General features: G+C 47.5%; 6 protein-coding genes across 6 annotated transcripts; 4 read left to right on the top strand and 2 right to left on the bottom strand.

Moving 5' to 3' along the window:
• Positions 1-940: 940 nt before the first annotated feature.
• On the bottom strand, positions 941-2755 carry K444DRAFT_573438 (glycoside hydrolase family 79 protein). The gene is made up of 5 exons (XM_024877403.1): positions 2506-2755; positions 2333-2452; positions 2146-2285; positions 1991-2098; positions 941-1947 (listed from the first exon to the last, which is right to left on the bottom strand). The coding sequence occupies exons 1-5, from the start codon at positions 2646-2648 to the stop codon at positions 1004-1006; spliced, it is 1455 nt and encodes a 484-aa protein (XP_024727927.1). The 5' UTR covers positions 2649-2755; the 3' UTR covers positions 941-1003.
• Positions 2756-4132: 1377 nt separating this feature from the next.
• K444DRAFT_620208 (uncharacterized protein) lies at positions 4133-4910 on the top strand. The gene is made up of 2 exons (XM_024881657.1): positions 4133-4282; positions 4342-4910. The coding sequence occupies exons 1-2, from the start codon at positions 4226-4228 to the stop codon at positions 4627-4629; spliced, it is 345 nt and encodes a 114-aa protein (XP_024727926.1). The 5' UTR covers positions 4133-4225; the 3' UTR covers positions 4630-4910.
• Positions 4911-5869: 959 nt separating this feature from the next.
• On the bottom strand, positions 5870-7094 carry K444DRAFT_620206 (uncharacterized protein; the record flags this gene model as incomplete). Its single annotated transcript, XM_024881656.1, has 3 exons — positions 6753-7094; positions 6248-6605; positions 5870-6106 (listed from the first exon to the last, which is right to left on the bottom strand). Coding segments are annotated over exons 1-3 (913 nt in total), but the record flags the coding sequence as incomplete, so codon positions are not given.
• A 366-nt stretch (positions 7095-7460) lies between these two features.
• Positions 7461-8480, top strand: K444DRAFT_620203 (uncharacterized protein). Its single transcript, XM_024881655.1, has 3 exons — positions 7461-7775; positions 7846-7970; positions 8045-8480. Exons 1-3 carry the CDS (start codon positions 7734-7736, stop codon positions 8244-8246), a joined length of 369 nt encoding a protein of 122 aa, XP_024727924.1. The 5' UTR covers positions 7461-7733; the 3' UTR covers positions 8247-8480.
• A 483-nt stretch (positions 8481-8963) lies between these two features.
• Positions 8964-9911, top strand: K444DRAFT_668983 (uncharacterized protein). Its single transcript, XM_024887477.1, has 2 exons — positions 8964-9201; positions 9251-9911. Exons 1-2 carry the CDS (start codon positions 9172-9174, stop codon positions 9581-9583), a joined length of 363 nt encoding a protein of 120 aa, XP_024727923.1. The 5' UTR covers positions 8964-9171; the 3' UTR covers positions 9584-9911.
• A 2591-nt stretch (positions 9912-12502) lies between these two features.
• On the top strand, positions 12503-13162 carry K444DRAFT_620202 (uncharacterized protein). Its single transcript, XM_024881654.1, has one exon. It carries the CDS (start codon positions 12685-12687, stop codon positions 13021-13023), a length of 339 nt encoding a protein of 112 aa, XP_024727922.1. The 5' UTR covers positions 12503-12684; the 3' UTR covers positions 13024-13162.
• The last annotated feature ends 733 nt before the right edge of the window (positions 13163-13895 follow it).

Genomic DNA, 13895 nt, shown 5'->3' with positions numbered 1-13895 from the left:
AGGTCATTTTAACCTTTTTATCATCTTGTGTAACATATATATCGCGGTGTAGTAAGATCGGAGGAATGTTCCTCCCCAGGAATGGGGACCAATTCCGCCGCGTACAAATACCGAGGGAAACGTGTTAAAAATAGAAATCAAGGTTCCTACATAACTCGCATGGCTACTGATTTGCTGAGGAGCAGTTGTCTGCTGCATGGGCTACTCTCTAATGCACCAGATTGAATGAGACTTCTTTCCAGAGATATTTTTATAGAAGATGCCTTTAAATCCACTCTCGGCATTGAATAAAGGGTGGCAGGAAACATTCCGCAATAATGCTGGCAGGTTGACGAGGATTTGATCCTTCGTCAGTTTCATGTCATTATCCGGTAGAGTGGCAATTGCGGGCCTATGACCAACCACCACCAACCACCACCATTCCTGCACTACAGCGTACAACCGTTTTGCAAATACCCTTAACAAGTCACTTTGAATAAAGCAGCCCTGTAAACGTGCATGACCGATCACTTGAGCAAAATCCTCTGCTCGCCCGACTCAACGAACCCTCCCCCCTACCCCCGAATAACACTGTACAACCTCAACCCTCACACAACACACCATGCCTCGCCCAAAGATCGGCAACGGTTCAATAAACAAACAATAAGCCCAGTCATAACTCCATCACTCTCATGTTCTCAATCCTCATTCCCACATCCCACCTGCCCAATAAAAATAGCGAAGACCCCCTCAAGATCCCACATATCCCTGGCGGGACATCGAACCTAAGATGCGGCGTCCGGCATGTACTATTGAAGTCCTTCGCTTTCTCCACCACCTCTCGATCTTCTACTGCAAAGCCTTGAAGTGACGGCACGCTTGGTGGCACGCTTCCCCAGCAGCCCCGTAGCAAAAGTGAAGTTACAAGCCTTCGAATACCCTATTGATTTGCACATAACTGAAATCTTCTCGTTCCAATTGTGTTGCTAGAAGAGCTCAAAGCCTCTGGGGTCCTGTGTTATCATTATTTCAGATACACCAAAAGTGCCTCACTTGCACCAACAACAAACGTCCCGTTCCCATCCACAACATCAACCATTTCCCACACCTCCTCCCCTCTCACCTCACATGTCCCGTTCGCAAACATCTGCCCTCCGAAGCTTGGATTCCCACCCTGATCAACCCTAGAGTTTGCACTGGGCGCGCTTAACCTCTTCGCACTGCTCTTCCCCCCCGTCAACCCACTCAATACAAAAGTCTGACTGCCCCTCGATCCACCCCCCCCGTAAAAATCAGAATTAAGAAGCAACACCCTCATTGGTGTCCCATCTCTATCAGACACTATGTACCCACCATAGTTCGTACTCCCCTCATCGAGGGAAACAATAGACGAGCCACCAGCCATAGCCGCAGTAGCTGCATACGCGCCATAGTACGGAGCACCCATACTGTACCTCCCCCAAAAGCAATAAAAGCACTTCCCTACCGTCCCGTGATGATAATACACCCTCTTGATCCCCAAGACCGCGGCCCTTAACATATAATCCATTGTCCAAACCGCCGCGCCAAACAGCGGACTGACGGTCGCTGCTCCGCCACCACTAACACTATTCGTTTCCCCAAGGACATACTCTTTCCCCTCATCACTCACCGCCGCAACCTCTGGTTCGAAAATAGCGAGGTTCGAAACGATGTTGGAATGCGACATGAGAGTGGTGAGGGTGCCGCCGGGGTAGTTGTGATGCGCGTAGTCATGCACGTAGGATTTTGCGGTGCTGTTTTCGGTGGCGATCAGTTCTACGGCCCCCCATTTCGGGGGCGAGTCGTTGGAGTTGCCAGCTTGAATTATGAGGTTTCGGTGCAGGGCTGACCCGACGCGGATATCCCAGTCATCTTGCGATTCGGCGTCGGTGGCGGGGGTCCAGGTGCCGGCGTTAAGGGCGATAGGTTGTTTGTCGCTGGTGTAGTCTGTTTTGTTAGAGGGGCTTGGGAAGCGGATGGAGGCCCTTACATTCGGGTTCGTTGCCTAGTTCGATGGCGAGGAGGTTACTCATTTTGTCGCTGGCTACTTTTGCTGCGGCGATTGTGTTGGCGATGTCGTCGTGTCCACGATTCAGACCTACAATGACATCAGCTAAATTCAACTCCTTTCTGAAGTTTACTCACCCATGACAACCGTTCCCAGGTATGTGGATGCAAGGTCCATGAATTTCGGGCCAAAAGTCAACGAAGCTGGAGCGTCGAGTGGAGATGCCACCGAGTATGTGACATATGCTGAGGATGACGCATCATATGTGGCTCGATCTCTGTTCACATTCAGCTTATGTCCAATTGTTTCCCCAGAGCAACTCACTGTGTAGTCCCACCAATTCGAATCGGAGGCCATGTCCCCGTCAACTCCTTCAAGTTCTTTAGACATTGATTGGTCCCAGTGACGTTCAAGAAGTATGAAGGGAAAGCGAAGAATTCAAAACTGTTCAAAATTCAGCATTTTCTCATCCAATGCCAAGGAAATGGGGAACTTACGATATTCCCAGAGGTGCAGGATCAAGAGCTGTTGCTGTTGTCGGAGCAGATGCAGGGATTGTATATGTGACAGTCGCAGACCAGACGAACTCCAGCAGCAAGAGGAATACAATCTGCCCCTTCATAGGAAACATTATGGACATTAATTGAAGAGGCAGAAAGCTGGGGGTCTCGATGGCGGAAACAAGTGAGACACGGTACCTTACATATAATAATTTTGAAATGGTGCCTATCGAATTTTAGATTGACACATGTCTGCACCTCAAACCGAGATGTTCGGACAGATCTTGCCCGGGAAGGAGTTCAAAAATCTGAAATTGGAAATGGTTGTCCGCTTGGTACCTTTCTCAGTCCGAATCTAACCCCAGAGGACACCGCGCCCGTCACCAGTACCAAGATATAAGCAGCAAATGCGGGGAGCCCTGCAACTCTCATCGGGGATACTGCCGGCTCGACCCATTCAGCCATCAGGTCTCTCAGATCGCGGGGTCAATCCCCCCTGTTTCCTATCCCCAGATGTTCCGACGGCAGTTGATCCAGTCCCGGCTGGAGAAATCCCACGAATCAGAGCATCGCTCGGACTTCTGTATGCGACCTGTTCCCCCCGGTTCGTCAATACGAGCGATTGATCAATCGGACCTAAGCGAGGACCCCGATTCGCTAATAAAAGAGCCCGATTTTAAAATAGTTTATAACTTTCTAATAAAGGATAAAGGCTAAAATTTAATTAAATAGAAAGGATTAATACTTATAAGAGACTCAAATAAATCTTTTATAGATTAAATTCTATTAAAGATTAAAAGATATAAATAATTTTATATATTTGAAATTAAAATTATATTAAAAAGGTTTTAGAGTTATAATAAAAGATTAGGGCTAATATTACTTAATTAATATAATTAACTAAACTTTTTCTAAATGATTATATTAATAGGATTTAAATAATTTATAGGGATTAAAATATTTTAGTATTTTAAAAATTTGCTCGTATTCGACTTCGTATTTATAAACCGGAGTTCGCTTAAGCAGGCGATTAAGCGATCGGGGCCCGCAATTGGGCAATAGGGACCCCGATTGACAATCGCTCGTACTGACGAACGGGGGGTAACAGACCCAATTGAAAGCGGCCTGGAGACAAAGACGCGATGGAATCTGTTGATCCTCTTTCTTCTTCTTCTGGATGGTTCGGTGTCGATCGGGACAGTAATGAGGCGGCGTGGCTGACTGTGTAGGCGGTGAGGGATGGGTGAGGTGAGATTGGGCGGACGTGGTCTTTCGGGTGTCCTCAATGCCTGAAGTCATGATCACGTGCCCACCTCCAACAACGAACTTCTTCCCCCTCCTTCCTCCTGTATTACAGCCCATCGCCAATTAAAAAGCTTCAAATATGAGGCTTATCCTTCGGTATCACATCGACCTGCACCCGCGCCTCGATTTCTTGGCAGCTGCGTGGCCAAGCCTCAGCCCAGTCAGCCACAGCCTCAAAGCCTCAAGCGATCATTGGACCAGGCCCGACATCGCGATCTAAGAATAGAATGGGGATTTCGGTGCATGGAGTCAGCCTTGTATCATGAGAGTAATATAGGAAGGAGCTACTCTTCATGTTTGAAACTCTTCCACAGTTGCGCACTGGTCCAATTCACGTACTTTCCGCTGTAATCGAGTTTGTACAACAGATTTTGGGTTTCAGGGGCTTCGCTTGAGCAGAACAGGCTTCACAATGGCTACGCAAGAAAGAACACCACGAGAATTGGAAGAGGATTCCCCTTTCCTAGCCGTACGGTTTTCCCTTCAATCTACCTTTCATTTGTAATCAAATCAATTAACAATCACTAGCCTCAATCACCACCCTCTCCACCACCACCATCCTACATCTCTCACGTCACCTATCAACAACCAACCACTATTCCCTTCCTGCACACCGCACCGCGGGCTTCCACAGAATCATCACACTCTTCTTATCGTGATAAATTTGCCCTAGAAGAATACCACGATAAAAATCGTAGCCGGAAAGCGCTCATGATTTTTGCGGGCTGTTTGGGCGTTATTTTCTTGGTCGTCGTACTGAGCGTTTTTGGTGGTGTTTATCACTGGGGAAGAGGGGAACGGGGGACGGGGAATTGAGTGACGAGTTATGAATTTACCATATTCTTGTTTATTGTTTGTTTTGGGGGGCTTTGGAATGGAGTTAAGGATTGGTTGGATTGGCTATACCCATTGTTCACAGGGAGACGAGACGAGAGGAGAGGAGAAAAGATGGCGGTGGGGGCGATCAAGATAGCGGTTGGAGGGGCTGAAATGACGAGCGCTCGCACATTGGGGGTCGGCAAGAACTATCACAGCGATCAGGTGAAACCGCACACAAATGATAAATGATAATGATTTTCAAAACACCAACAATTCCACACTTCGTAACTTAAAACCAAGACTGCATCCATACGGAGGTACAGCCCATAATGATAGTAATAGCGCTAGCAGGGGTCCGAGCTTTCAACCTGGTATCGCAACAACAACGTATCACAAAAACTTGAAAAAACGTAGCACTACTATACGGCACTGTTATGGATATTTACAGCTTTTGAATGAACTTTTTATGTTTCGTGTAGCAAAAGTTGTCGAGTATTGAAATCACGAGTTTTCTATTGACGCCTGCTGGCGCTATCACTAATCGTTCGGCGGTTCCCACCTACAATTCGCCTAGCACGCCTTGTAGGTGAGGGATAGCGATACGCACAGAACAGCGATACGCAAATTTTTTACCAAAATCTACCATTATTTGCCTTAAACCCCACGCATCACTCCCATAAATCATGGAAAGTATAGCGCATTTGAGCCTTTACCTTCCAATAGTCCTCTGGAAATAATACCATCATCTGTCGATACTTTTTCCTCCATGGTTTGGCCAATCGGGCGTTCCGCATATTAACTACTTTGACCTCATCCTCGTTATCTGCCGCAATATCTGCTCGTCCTTAATATACATAAATCTCTCCATACTTTTGAACGATCCTTCCATTATCCCTATCGTTTCTCTTCTCCCTTTCTTGCTCTGCAAGGCTCAAATCGTGGACTCTTTGCTTTGCTAAAGCACCGGATAGTATGGATCGCTCCGCTATACCCTCAACCTTTTCTTGTACATGCTTTACAGATGGTATAATTAGTATACCGTTCATTGCTGCCTCTATTCGCTCCTTCACATATATAACACCCTTCTTTCGTATGCGAATTATTAATGGCGTGGCCCAATTAGCCCAATTCTCGGCAGGAGGAGAAGTGCGGGGTGGCGGGGTAGCAAATGCGAGAGGAGAGGAGGGAAGAATTAGTAAAGATTATCGAATTGGAGAGGTTAGAGGAGATGGCGTACGAGCTTGTCGTCTTGTTTGCTTCTGAAGTTGCTTATATTCCTTCATTTTTGAGAGTACCACTTCTGGTTCGAGAGGAATTAGCCCTGTTTTCTTGAAGGAATTCCGTGTGATCGTGCGGCTATTAAACACCTTATCCCAGAACCTCTGGAATATCGCAAAAAACGCCTTTTTGTCCATTGTCTCTGCACCCATAAAGATCTCTTGACGTAATTCGACTTGGAACCAATGCTTTAAAGCTTGGAAAACGGCCATATCAAGAGGTTAGAGAAGGTGAGTGGTGTGTGCAGGAAGCTTGAATAGTCGTATGCGATACTTCCAATAATAGTCTAGGAATTCGCGACTTATATGAGAGCCGTAGCCATCGAAAATCAAGATACGATATCTGCCGGGTCCAGAAGGGGGACAGAATCTGTCAAAATACTTAATATAGCATACTCCAAGCCGATAATTAGTAAATCCTATAGGAGATCGTGCAAAAAGTATATTCTCGTCAAGCTGGTTTTTGAAATGTCCCCGCAAGTGGTATGCTCCCTTAAAAATAATCATTGCTGGTACCTTGGTTCCTCCATAATTAATCATAGCCACTGCTATTACAAGCTCTCGATTCTCTGGATCTGTATTATATATAGCTTCGCAATCGTGGGAAACGTAGACTCGATCGCCGGTAACTACTCCAATTTGGAATCCACTTTCGTTAAAGTTAGACATATCGTAATCCTCCATATTATATCTTCTCTTGCATTAATCAAATTCCTGAAAATGCCCCTTAATATCCTCCACAATATGTGCAGCCAATCGCTTTGCGGATAAAGGCTTCTCTCGTATTGATTTGAGGAATTCGGCTTGCCGGACCATCCATGCTTTAGTCTATTAAATCGATACTAACGAATTGGAATCCCCAGAGCTCCAAAAAAGGAGCCTTCCTGCAGCTGCACGAATCTCGTATATATTGGCCCCACGGCCGGAATATTGGAGCATAAGAATATACTCCTTTAGAGCATCGTCTTGTGGTGCGGAGAGCTTTTTGTTCTGCCCCCCTCGCGAGTGGCTGGGTGGACGCCCACGTCGACGAGCCATTAGACGTTCGTATGGGGCCCCAAATTGCTTTGCAGCCTTCGTACCTCTCAGGTAAGGATCATTATCCATTGCATGAGAGGCTTTAGCTATGCGCTCTTCGATTTCATGTGGTTCGGGTGGCATTTTGGTGATTTTGGTGGAGTGATGTGTGGAAGTGGGGTAAAAAATTTGCGTATCGCTGTTCTGTGCGTATCGCTATCCCTCACCTACAAGGCGTGCTAGGCGAATTGTAGGTGGGAACCGCCGAACGATTATCATTATGGGCTGTACCTCCGTACTCTGCCCCCTCCTAAATAAATGTAATAGTGGGTCCCCGCAAAAGCAGCCTGGCACGGTCCAGTTGCCATACCAAAAAATCCCTGCACTTTGACCCACTGTTACATTTAATTAGGGGGGGGGGGCCGAGTAGCATATCCTCATTTGCGCTTGCAACGAGGCGATTGGACCTCCCTTCCCGCGTAGGATGCTGCCAACAATGATCGCCAAACTGTTACAGATTCCACCACGCCGCCTCCGGAATCTACTGTTGGTCCTGGGGTCGTCTGTGCATACAAGAGAGGAGATGGATTCCGAATTCTTCGCTCCTTGAGATCTGCTTCGCGATTCGGAATCTGGTTTTGAAGAGTGTTGGTGTTTGCAGACTGAAGTATCACGGGAAGCACTTGATCCGACCGCGCCGCTTGCCTTAGCAACTTTGGAATCCAACCACGCCGAATTTTGAGAAGAGGGGAATTAGAAAAGTTTCTCGGATGCCCGAGGGGCCGAGAGGACTCGGAAGTTCTCAAAATGCCCGATCCCTTCCGTCCCGAAGCAGCGGCCGTGTCGAAGGTAACCTCCCATTTCTCCAACCCACTACCCTCATCAACATACCCATAACTAATAGCAAAAAAATTAACAGACAACCAAGTCCAAAGACCCGTTTACCTCCTCCACCAGGACCTTCAAATACACACCCATCAACACGCCTACATCCGTCCCTCTCGCACCTCCCCCTGCAATCCCATGGAATCCACGCTCTCTCAAGTAAGCCTCCACCTTTCCCATGTCAAAAAACCACGAAAACATACTCATGCAACAGCTAATTCGCTCGCTGGCAGCTCCGCAGACGATGAAGCCCTCGTCCGCGATAACTTCCCTTCCCCCTACGATCCCAAGTACTACGAGAGTGGAGAGAGGCAGATTACAGGAAAGGACAAAGCGAAGATGGGGGGGAAGTTCGTAGTACTTATTGTCGTAGTCGTGCTGACAATACTTGGGGTGGGGGCGGGTGTGGGTTTTACGATTAAAGCTAGGGCGTAGGAGTGGGGGTGTTTTAAGTTGCGGCTGTTGTTGTCGCAGCTGTTGATGCCATCCGGGCCTATGGTAAGAATAAAAAGGGGATAGTGCAGGGAAGGACTCGACAGTATGCCTGTACCTTTGGCGTTGGGGAATGGGAATGGGACTGCTGTTAGAGATGTTGTCTCGGAGAAACTGAATTCAACAAATCGGCATGTATTAGGGTTTAGAGCCAGGTATCAATGATGACAATCAATGCCACCTTGAACAATACTGGTGCAATACATGACAAGAGATTTAAATGGAGCCTCACAAGAATAGACGAGTACGTAATGCAGGCTCGCAGGCTCGAGGGTTCGAGTTCCGGGCTGATGAAACCTCGCATTTACCCACGGTCGATCGAATCAAGGCGCGAGTTTGGCAGTTAGGCGCCGCAATACATTACCACAAGTTACGACCTCTTTAGTTGGACGTGTTGTGTGTGGTATCAAACTCAGACTGGCCAGAATTTTTATGCTGTGCCCCCAGGCATCCCCTGTGGTCTGACCTGGGGGTGGCTGAGTGTGCCCGGGGCGTGCTGACGGTTTTGCCTCGAGCCCTCCCTGTCTGAACCAATAGAAGGCGCATTCCATGCAGGCCTATGGTTCATCTATAGTGTGCTGTTTGTTGAAATAATATTTGAAGGCTGGGGGGACCACATATGGATGTGCCACCTATTTAAAGAGTGGGATATTTTTGCTAGAAACTTTGAAGCTTCAATTGTGATTGGCAGAAAAGAACACGATTGAGATCAAAATTAACACCTAATTGGACTTGAGAAACTCTTTCCTTTGTCACAGTATTTCCTGGGAATTCTGAGTTGCGAGAGAATTCAATTGAGGGCAAGGCGACCGAGAATTTTCAAAACGGAGAAAGAGGATTGAGAGAGATCTGAAGACCACAAGCAACAATGCCCCACGAAACAAAAGATGTACCACTGGTATATTTGCTCTCCACTACGAACAGACAGTTGTACTGACACCGCCCAGCTCCCCATCTACCACCATATCTCACGCTCTTCCTCGCCAACGCCCTCCTCTCCAACTCACCCACCACCGCTCTACTCCCTTTACCGCGCTCCTACTCCATTCCCTGCCGTAGCCGCCTCACACTCAGCAAAACGCAAATCCTTAGACCCTTCACCTAAAGACAGGAGTAGGAACAGAAGGAAGGCATCCATCTGCATCGCTGTTGCGGTAGTCGTATTACTGGTGCTTCCGCTGTCGGTGTTTGGGGGAATCTTGCATGCGACGAGGCGGAATGCGGAGTGTATGGAGGGCAATACTGGGTTTTTGGAAGGGGCTGGTGGCTGTGGCACCTAGATGAAGGATCTGGATCTGGATTTGAAGACTAGAGCTTGCGGAGTTGGACGTGGAGTCCGCAGGAAAGGAATTGAACGACGTTTGTGAGCATTTGAACTGGCGTTGGATAGGATTTGCGAGTTTGGATTGAAAGCCGTTGGTAGAGATTATACAGTAATGCCGACTTTCACTTGAATTGCAGTATTGGATTTAACGAGGTTATTAAAAAGAAAAAGGAAGGGGAGGGGTTATACTTGGTCGAGGAGCGAAGGAAGCAGTACGGGTCAGGACTGCGCTCTCCTGGAGTTGGCTGCCTGATAGAGCGTGATAGGAATAGGAATACACACAGCATTAAACTTGTATTTTATCTGCATAACTCGATGGATTTCGACATGACGCTTGCCTATCTAAGTCGGCTTCGACTTGCTCGAAAATCAGTGACTATTGGGATCCGGACACCGACACGGTGCCGCAACCCACCACGCCGGGAGTTGGTGAAGGATCAAACCAACCGATTCCACGCGGTCGGCTACCTGACACAAACCTGTTGGTTCTTCGTCCACGGGAGGTGGACGCTCTGACACAGGGTAGAGTTTGCATTGAGATGACTTGGTCCTTTATTCGTCGTGACAAATTCTCAGTCAGTCACAAAAAGCCGAATGCTGTGAACAAGGAGATTGTAACACCATGTAGATATTCTTGGCGATTCGAGATGAACTTCCCGATGCGAGGAAACAGGACTCGAAATAACCACGTTCGCCTTGTGATAGGAGCGATACTCCCGAGGCCCAGGTCTCTTTTGTCGAGATACTCTGGATTACAAAAACTCCGGGCGTTACCGTTGCTTTGGTTCTTCGGTATTGCGAATGTACCAGGAATCAAATGTCATCGTCATTTGCATGGTGTAATCGGCGTCCATCCGGAAAGGGTGTTCAAAATAGGACCAGTAAGGTTCTGAGACAGCAATCAACAAGTGGAAATGTTGGTTTCGAACAGTCGGTATTGCGACTCGGCCGGGGATGAAATGGTTAACATCTTAGGGAATGACTCGATCGGCCCCTATTCGGAGTGAGCCTTTCAAATAGGACCGCTGACCAGTAAAGTTCCGATATAGCTCTCGACACGTGTAAACACTGACTTCCATGAACCTCACACGTTATATTCGTACTCGTATTAATCCCTCTCGTGCCTAGTCCCTGCCGGCTTCTAGAATGTGGCTAAATCGCTAGTCAGCTGGGAACAGATTAACTCGATACTGTACCCCCTAAATAAATGTAACGGTGGGTCCAAGTGCAGGGGTTTTTGGTATGGCAACTGGACCGTGCCAGGCTGGTTTTGCGGGGACCCACTGTTACATTTAATTAGGGGGGGGGAGAGTATGAAGAAGCTAAATGGAAACACCCATCAAAGGCGGGTGAACCACTCTGTCGGGAGCGGCGCAGGATGCAGGAATAGGTGCAGGGGGGCAGTGATACCGGTGACTGGTGCCGAAACTCTTCATTTCGCCCGCGACGTCTCGCCATCCCCGCCCACGGATGCCGACCCCACTCCGCTTGCGATACAACGTATGATAACATGGAGATGCGAAAGTCCCGATAGTCCGAACAATGGGGTGGGGACTAGTTGAAGCTGCGGTTGACTGAGAATACAATGCTGCAACTTGCAAGGACCTCGGAGACTTTTCCTGCAAGCTGTCGGCACTCCATCGCTTGTTTCAAGACCTCGCTAAAAACACGCCAGCATCCCCCTGAAGCGAGCGGCTGTAAAAAGACCCCAACCACTCGCCCGAAGCCATCTTCCCAAAATAAATACGCCTTTTCGCGCCTGAACCTGCTCCCCTTTGATACCACAAACAGCTGCGATCCGGGAAGAAAGACAAACCTACATGTCTATGCAAATGCCCAGCGAATCAGGTCTCCAATCCTGCGGCGAACTTTATTTGTGGTAGCATTGCAGCCAAGTTTAGATTGTGAAGCTCAACTTCACCCCCGCTTTTGGGGTTGTGGGGATGTGCTGCCCAGTGGCTGATTACCGTGCTAGGATTGTGATTGAAGCATATGTGGAATTGCCCTTCTGACGGGTCTGTCTGCTGCCAGTGTGTCAAATGACTTATTTAAATATGGGCATGAGCCGGTAATTAAATTAAATTATGGCAAAAACCTAATAATTGAATTCTAATTAATTGACTAGTCACGTGAGCTTACAAAAAGAGCGAAAATCAAGAGACTATATACATCTTAAAACAAGACTTGAGTGAAATTTTATATAATTTTAACTTAAATATATAAGAAGAAAAAACTTAAAAGAAAGTATAGAAAGAGACAAGTTTATAAGAAGGGATAATGACGTGAGAGGGGTATACGTGAGTTATAGAAAGACGAGAAGAGGGAAGTTTATAAGAAGAGAGAAGAGAGAGAAGTAAGAGATATAAAGAAAGAGTAAGAGGTTAAGTAAAGAGCCTTTAAATAGCTTTTGAAGTAAAAGAAATATAGTTTCTTAATTTATTCCTCACGGTATTAATTTAATTAAGTAGAGTAATTATTCGAATCAAGGCAATTATTTTTAGGTTTTAAGATAGTAATCGAATTCTAATTAATTGCCTCGATTAATCTTTTGACACACTGATTTGCTGCTGTTTGTTCGGTCCGATATTTCGATGAACTGCCGGTGGTGCGGTCCACGCTCTACTTGTGTCCTCCGTCCAAAGCCTGGGATGAACCCTCCTGAACGCAGGACTGCAAAGCATTGCATGTATTTCCGGAGCCTTAAGGCACACCTGATATAGCTTTCGAGGATGAAGGTTAATATCAAGGTTATATACTGTCTCGCATCGGTAGATTTTGTTCTTTGTATAGCATTAGGACCGAGTTTGCCTAGAGACATCCGAATACAAAACGGACGAGATATCTCGGTTGGAGTTCATCATATTATCCTCACCTTCCTCATCTTCCTCCTCTTCAACAGATCTTCTAGAGTCTTCTACTCTTTCTTGATATCCAAGTCATTAACAACGCATCCCTTGACCCCCTTCGATCTATCTCACCTCATTTCCCCACACAAATACTCAGCCAGTAAGTCATCCTTCAACTCTAGACCTTAAGCTTACGCTAACCTCCCTAGAAATGCTTTCCTTCTCCAAACTCCTCCTTCTCGCAACCCTCTTCCTCTCTGGAACCCTCTCCCTCCCCGTCGCCGAACCGGCCAACATCGGCGTTAACGTCATTCCTGGTATTGGTCTCGCACGCGCCGCCAAGCACCAAGGGTCACGGAGCATCCAAACCGCCGAGCCTGGGAGTGTTGAGAAGCGAGAGGCTGAGGCCGAGGCTGAGCCGGGTAATGGGTTCCATACCGGCGGCCAATTTGGTGGGGGTATTACCAGGGGCTCTAAGCGTGAGGCTGAGCCTGGTAATGGGTTCCATAGCGGCGGTCAATTTGGCGGAGGTATCACCAGGGGTTCCTAGATACCGCACCTCGCCTCTCGCTGTCGAGAAAGACAGAGAAAACGGGAAAGGACAAAATGGGTAATGGGGGCCCGAACTTGGGGTTCCCTTCTGCGGAAGGGGTGGAAAGGTACAGGGTATATGGTTGGGCTGGGCTGGCTTCTGTCCTTTGCTTCTGTAAATAGGCTGTGTTTTCCTTCTTGACATTCGGCTCGCGATCTTCTAGGTATCAGGAACTTCCTGCACCTTTAGTATATAGTCACGAATTCAATGCACAGGTACATCCATTCTTTACATCACTTCTCACATCACACTTTGCCACATTTCACTTCACTTGATTAACTTTTATTCATTCCCATTCATTTCTCCCAGCAATTAGAGAAGAGCAGAGCAGAGACAACTCATTGCATTAGCAAACAAGCGAGCAAGCAAACAAGTAAACAAATCAATCAATACGCACTAATCAACAGAACACAAACAAAAACATTTGACAAATGGACTCGCTACAAGGATCGCTAACTATGCTGCAAAACTTGCATTTCAATTTCAGCACACCTCACCACCACTACCAGCAAAATCACACCACCGCCACCGTATTAATAACACCACCAAACAACCTCACCTCGCCTTTTCTTTCCTCCGTGCCCACCATCGTCGTCAAACGGCAATTGGCTCAGGAGCTACAGGCGCAGCAGCAATCGTAGTCTCGACCGGAGCGGGAGTTGGCTCCGACTCCTTTGGCGCCTCGACCTCGGGTTCAACTGGGGCTGGCTCCTCGACCTTGCTCTCTTCTTTTGGCGCCTCTGGCTCTGCAACTGGCTCCTCAACCTTCGGTGCTTCAGTCTCGACAGCAGCTGGCTCTTCGGTTTTGGGTTCTTCGACCTCTGGCTCAG

The sequence above is a fragment of the Hyaloscypha bicolor genome, assembly GCF_002865645.1.
Source record: "Hyaloscypha bicolor E unplaced genomic scaffold K444scaffold_182, whole genome shotgun sequence".
NCBI lineage: Eukaryota > Fungi > Ascomycota > Leotiomycetes > Helotiales > Hyaloscyphaceae > Hyaloscypha > Hyaloscypha bicolor.
This window is presented reverse-complemented; position numbering and strand designations above follow the sequence as displayed.

Coding starts and splice junctions, on each gene's coding strand:
- K444DRAFT_573438 (XM_024877403.1), bottom strand. CDS start 2,648: ATGTCCATAATGTTTCCTATGAAGGGGCAGATTGTATTCCTCTTGCTG. Junction 2,099..2,145: donor CCTGGGAACGGTTGTCATGG/GTGAGTAAACTT, acceptor ATGTCATTGTAG/GTCTGAATCGTGGACACGAC. Junction 1,948..1,990: donor ACTAGGCAACGAACCCGAAT/GTAAGGGCCTCC, acceptor CTAACAAAACAG/ACTACACCAGCGACAAACAA.
- K444DRAFT_620208 (XM_024881657.1), top strand. CDS start 4,226: ATGGCTACGCAAGAAAGAACACCACGAGAATTGGAAGAGGATTCCCCT. Junction 4,283..4,341: donor AGGATTCCCCTTTCCTAGCC/GTACGGTTTTCC, acceptor AACAATCACTAG/CCTCAATCACCACCCTCTCC.
- K444DRAFT_620203 (XM_024881655.1), top strand. CDS start 7,734: ATGCCCGATCCCTTCCGTCCCGAAGCAGCGGCCGTGTCGAAG. Junction 7,776..7,845: donor AAGCAGCGGCCGTGTCGAAG/GTAACCTCCCAT, acceptor AAAAATTAACAG/ACAACCAAGTCCAAAGACCC. Junction 7,971..8,044: donor TGGAATCCACGCTCTCTCAA/GTAAGCCTCCAC, acceptor GCTCGCTGGCAG/CTCCGCAGACGATGAAGCCC.
- K444DRAFT_668983 (XM_024887477.1), top strand. CDS start 9,172: ATGCCCCACGAAACAAAAGATGTACCACTG. Junction 9,202..9,250: donor AAACAAAAGATGTACCACTG/GTATATTTGCTC, acceptor GACACCGCCCAG/CTCCCCATCTACCACCATAT.
- K444DRAFT_620202 (XM_024881654.1), top strand. CDS start 12,685: ATGCTTTCCTTCTCCAAACTCCTCCTTCTCGCAACCCTCTTCCTCTCT.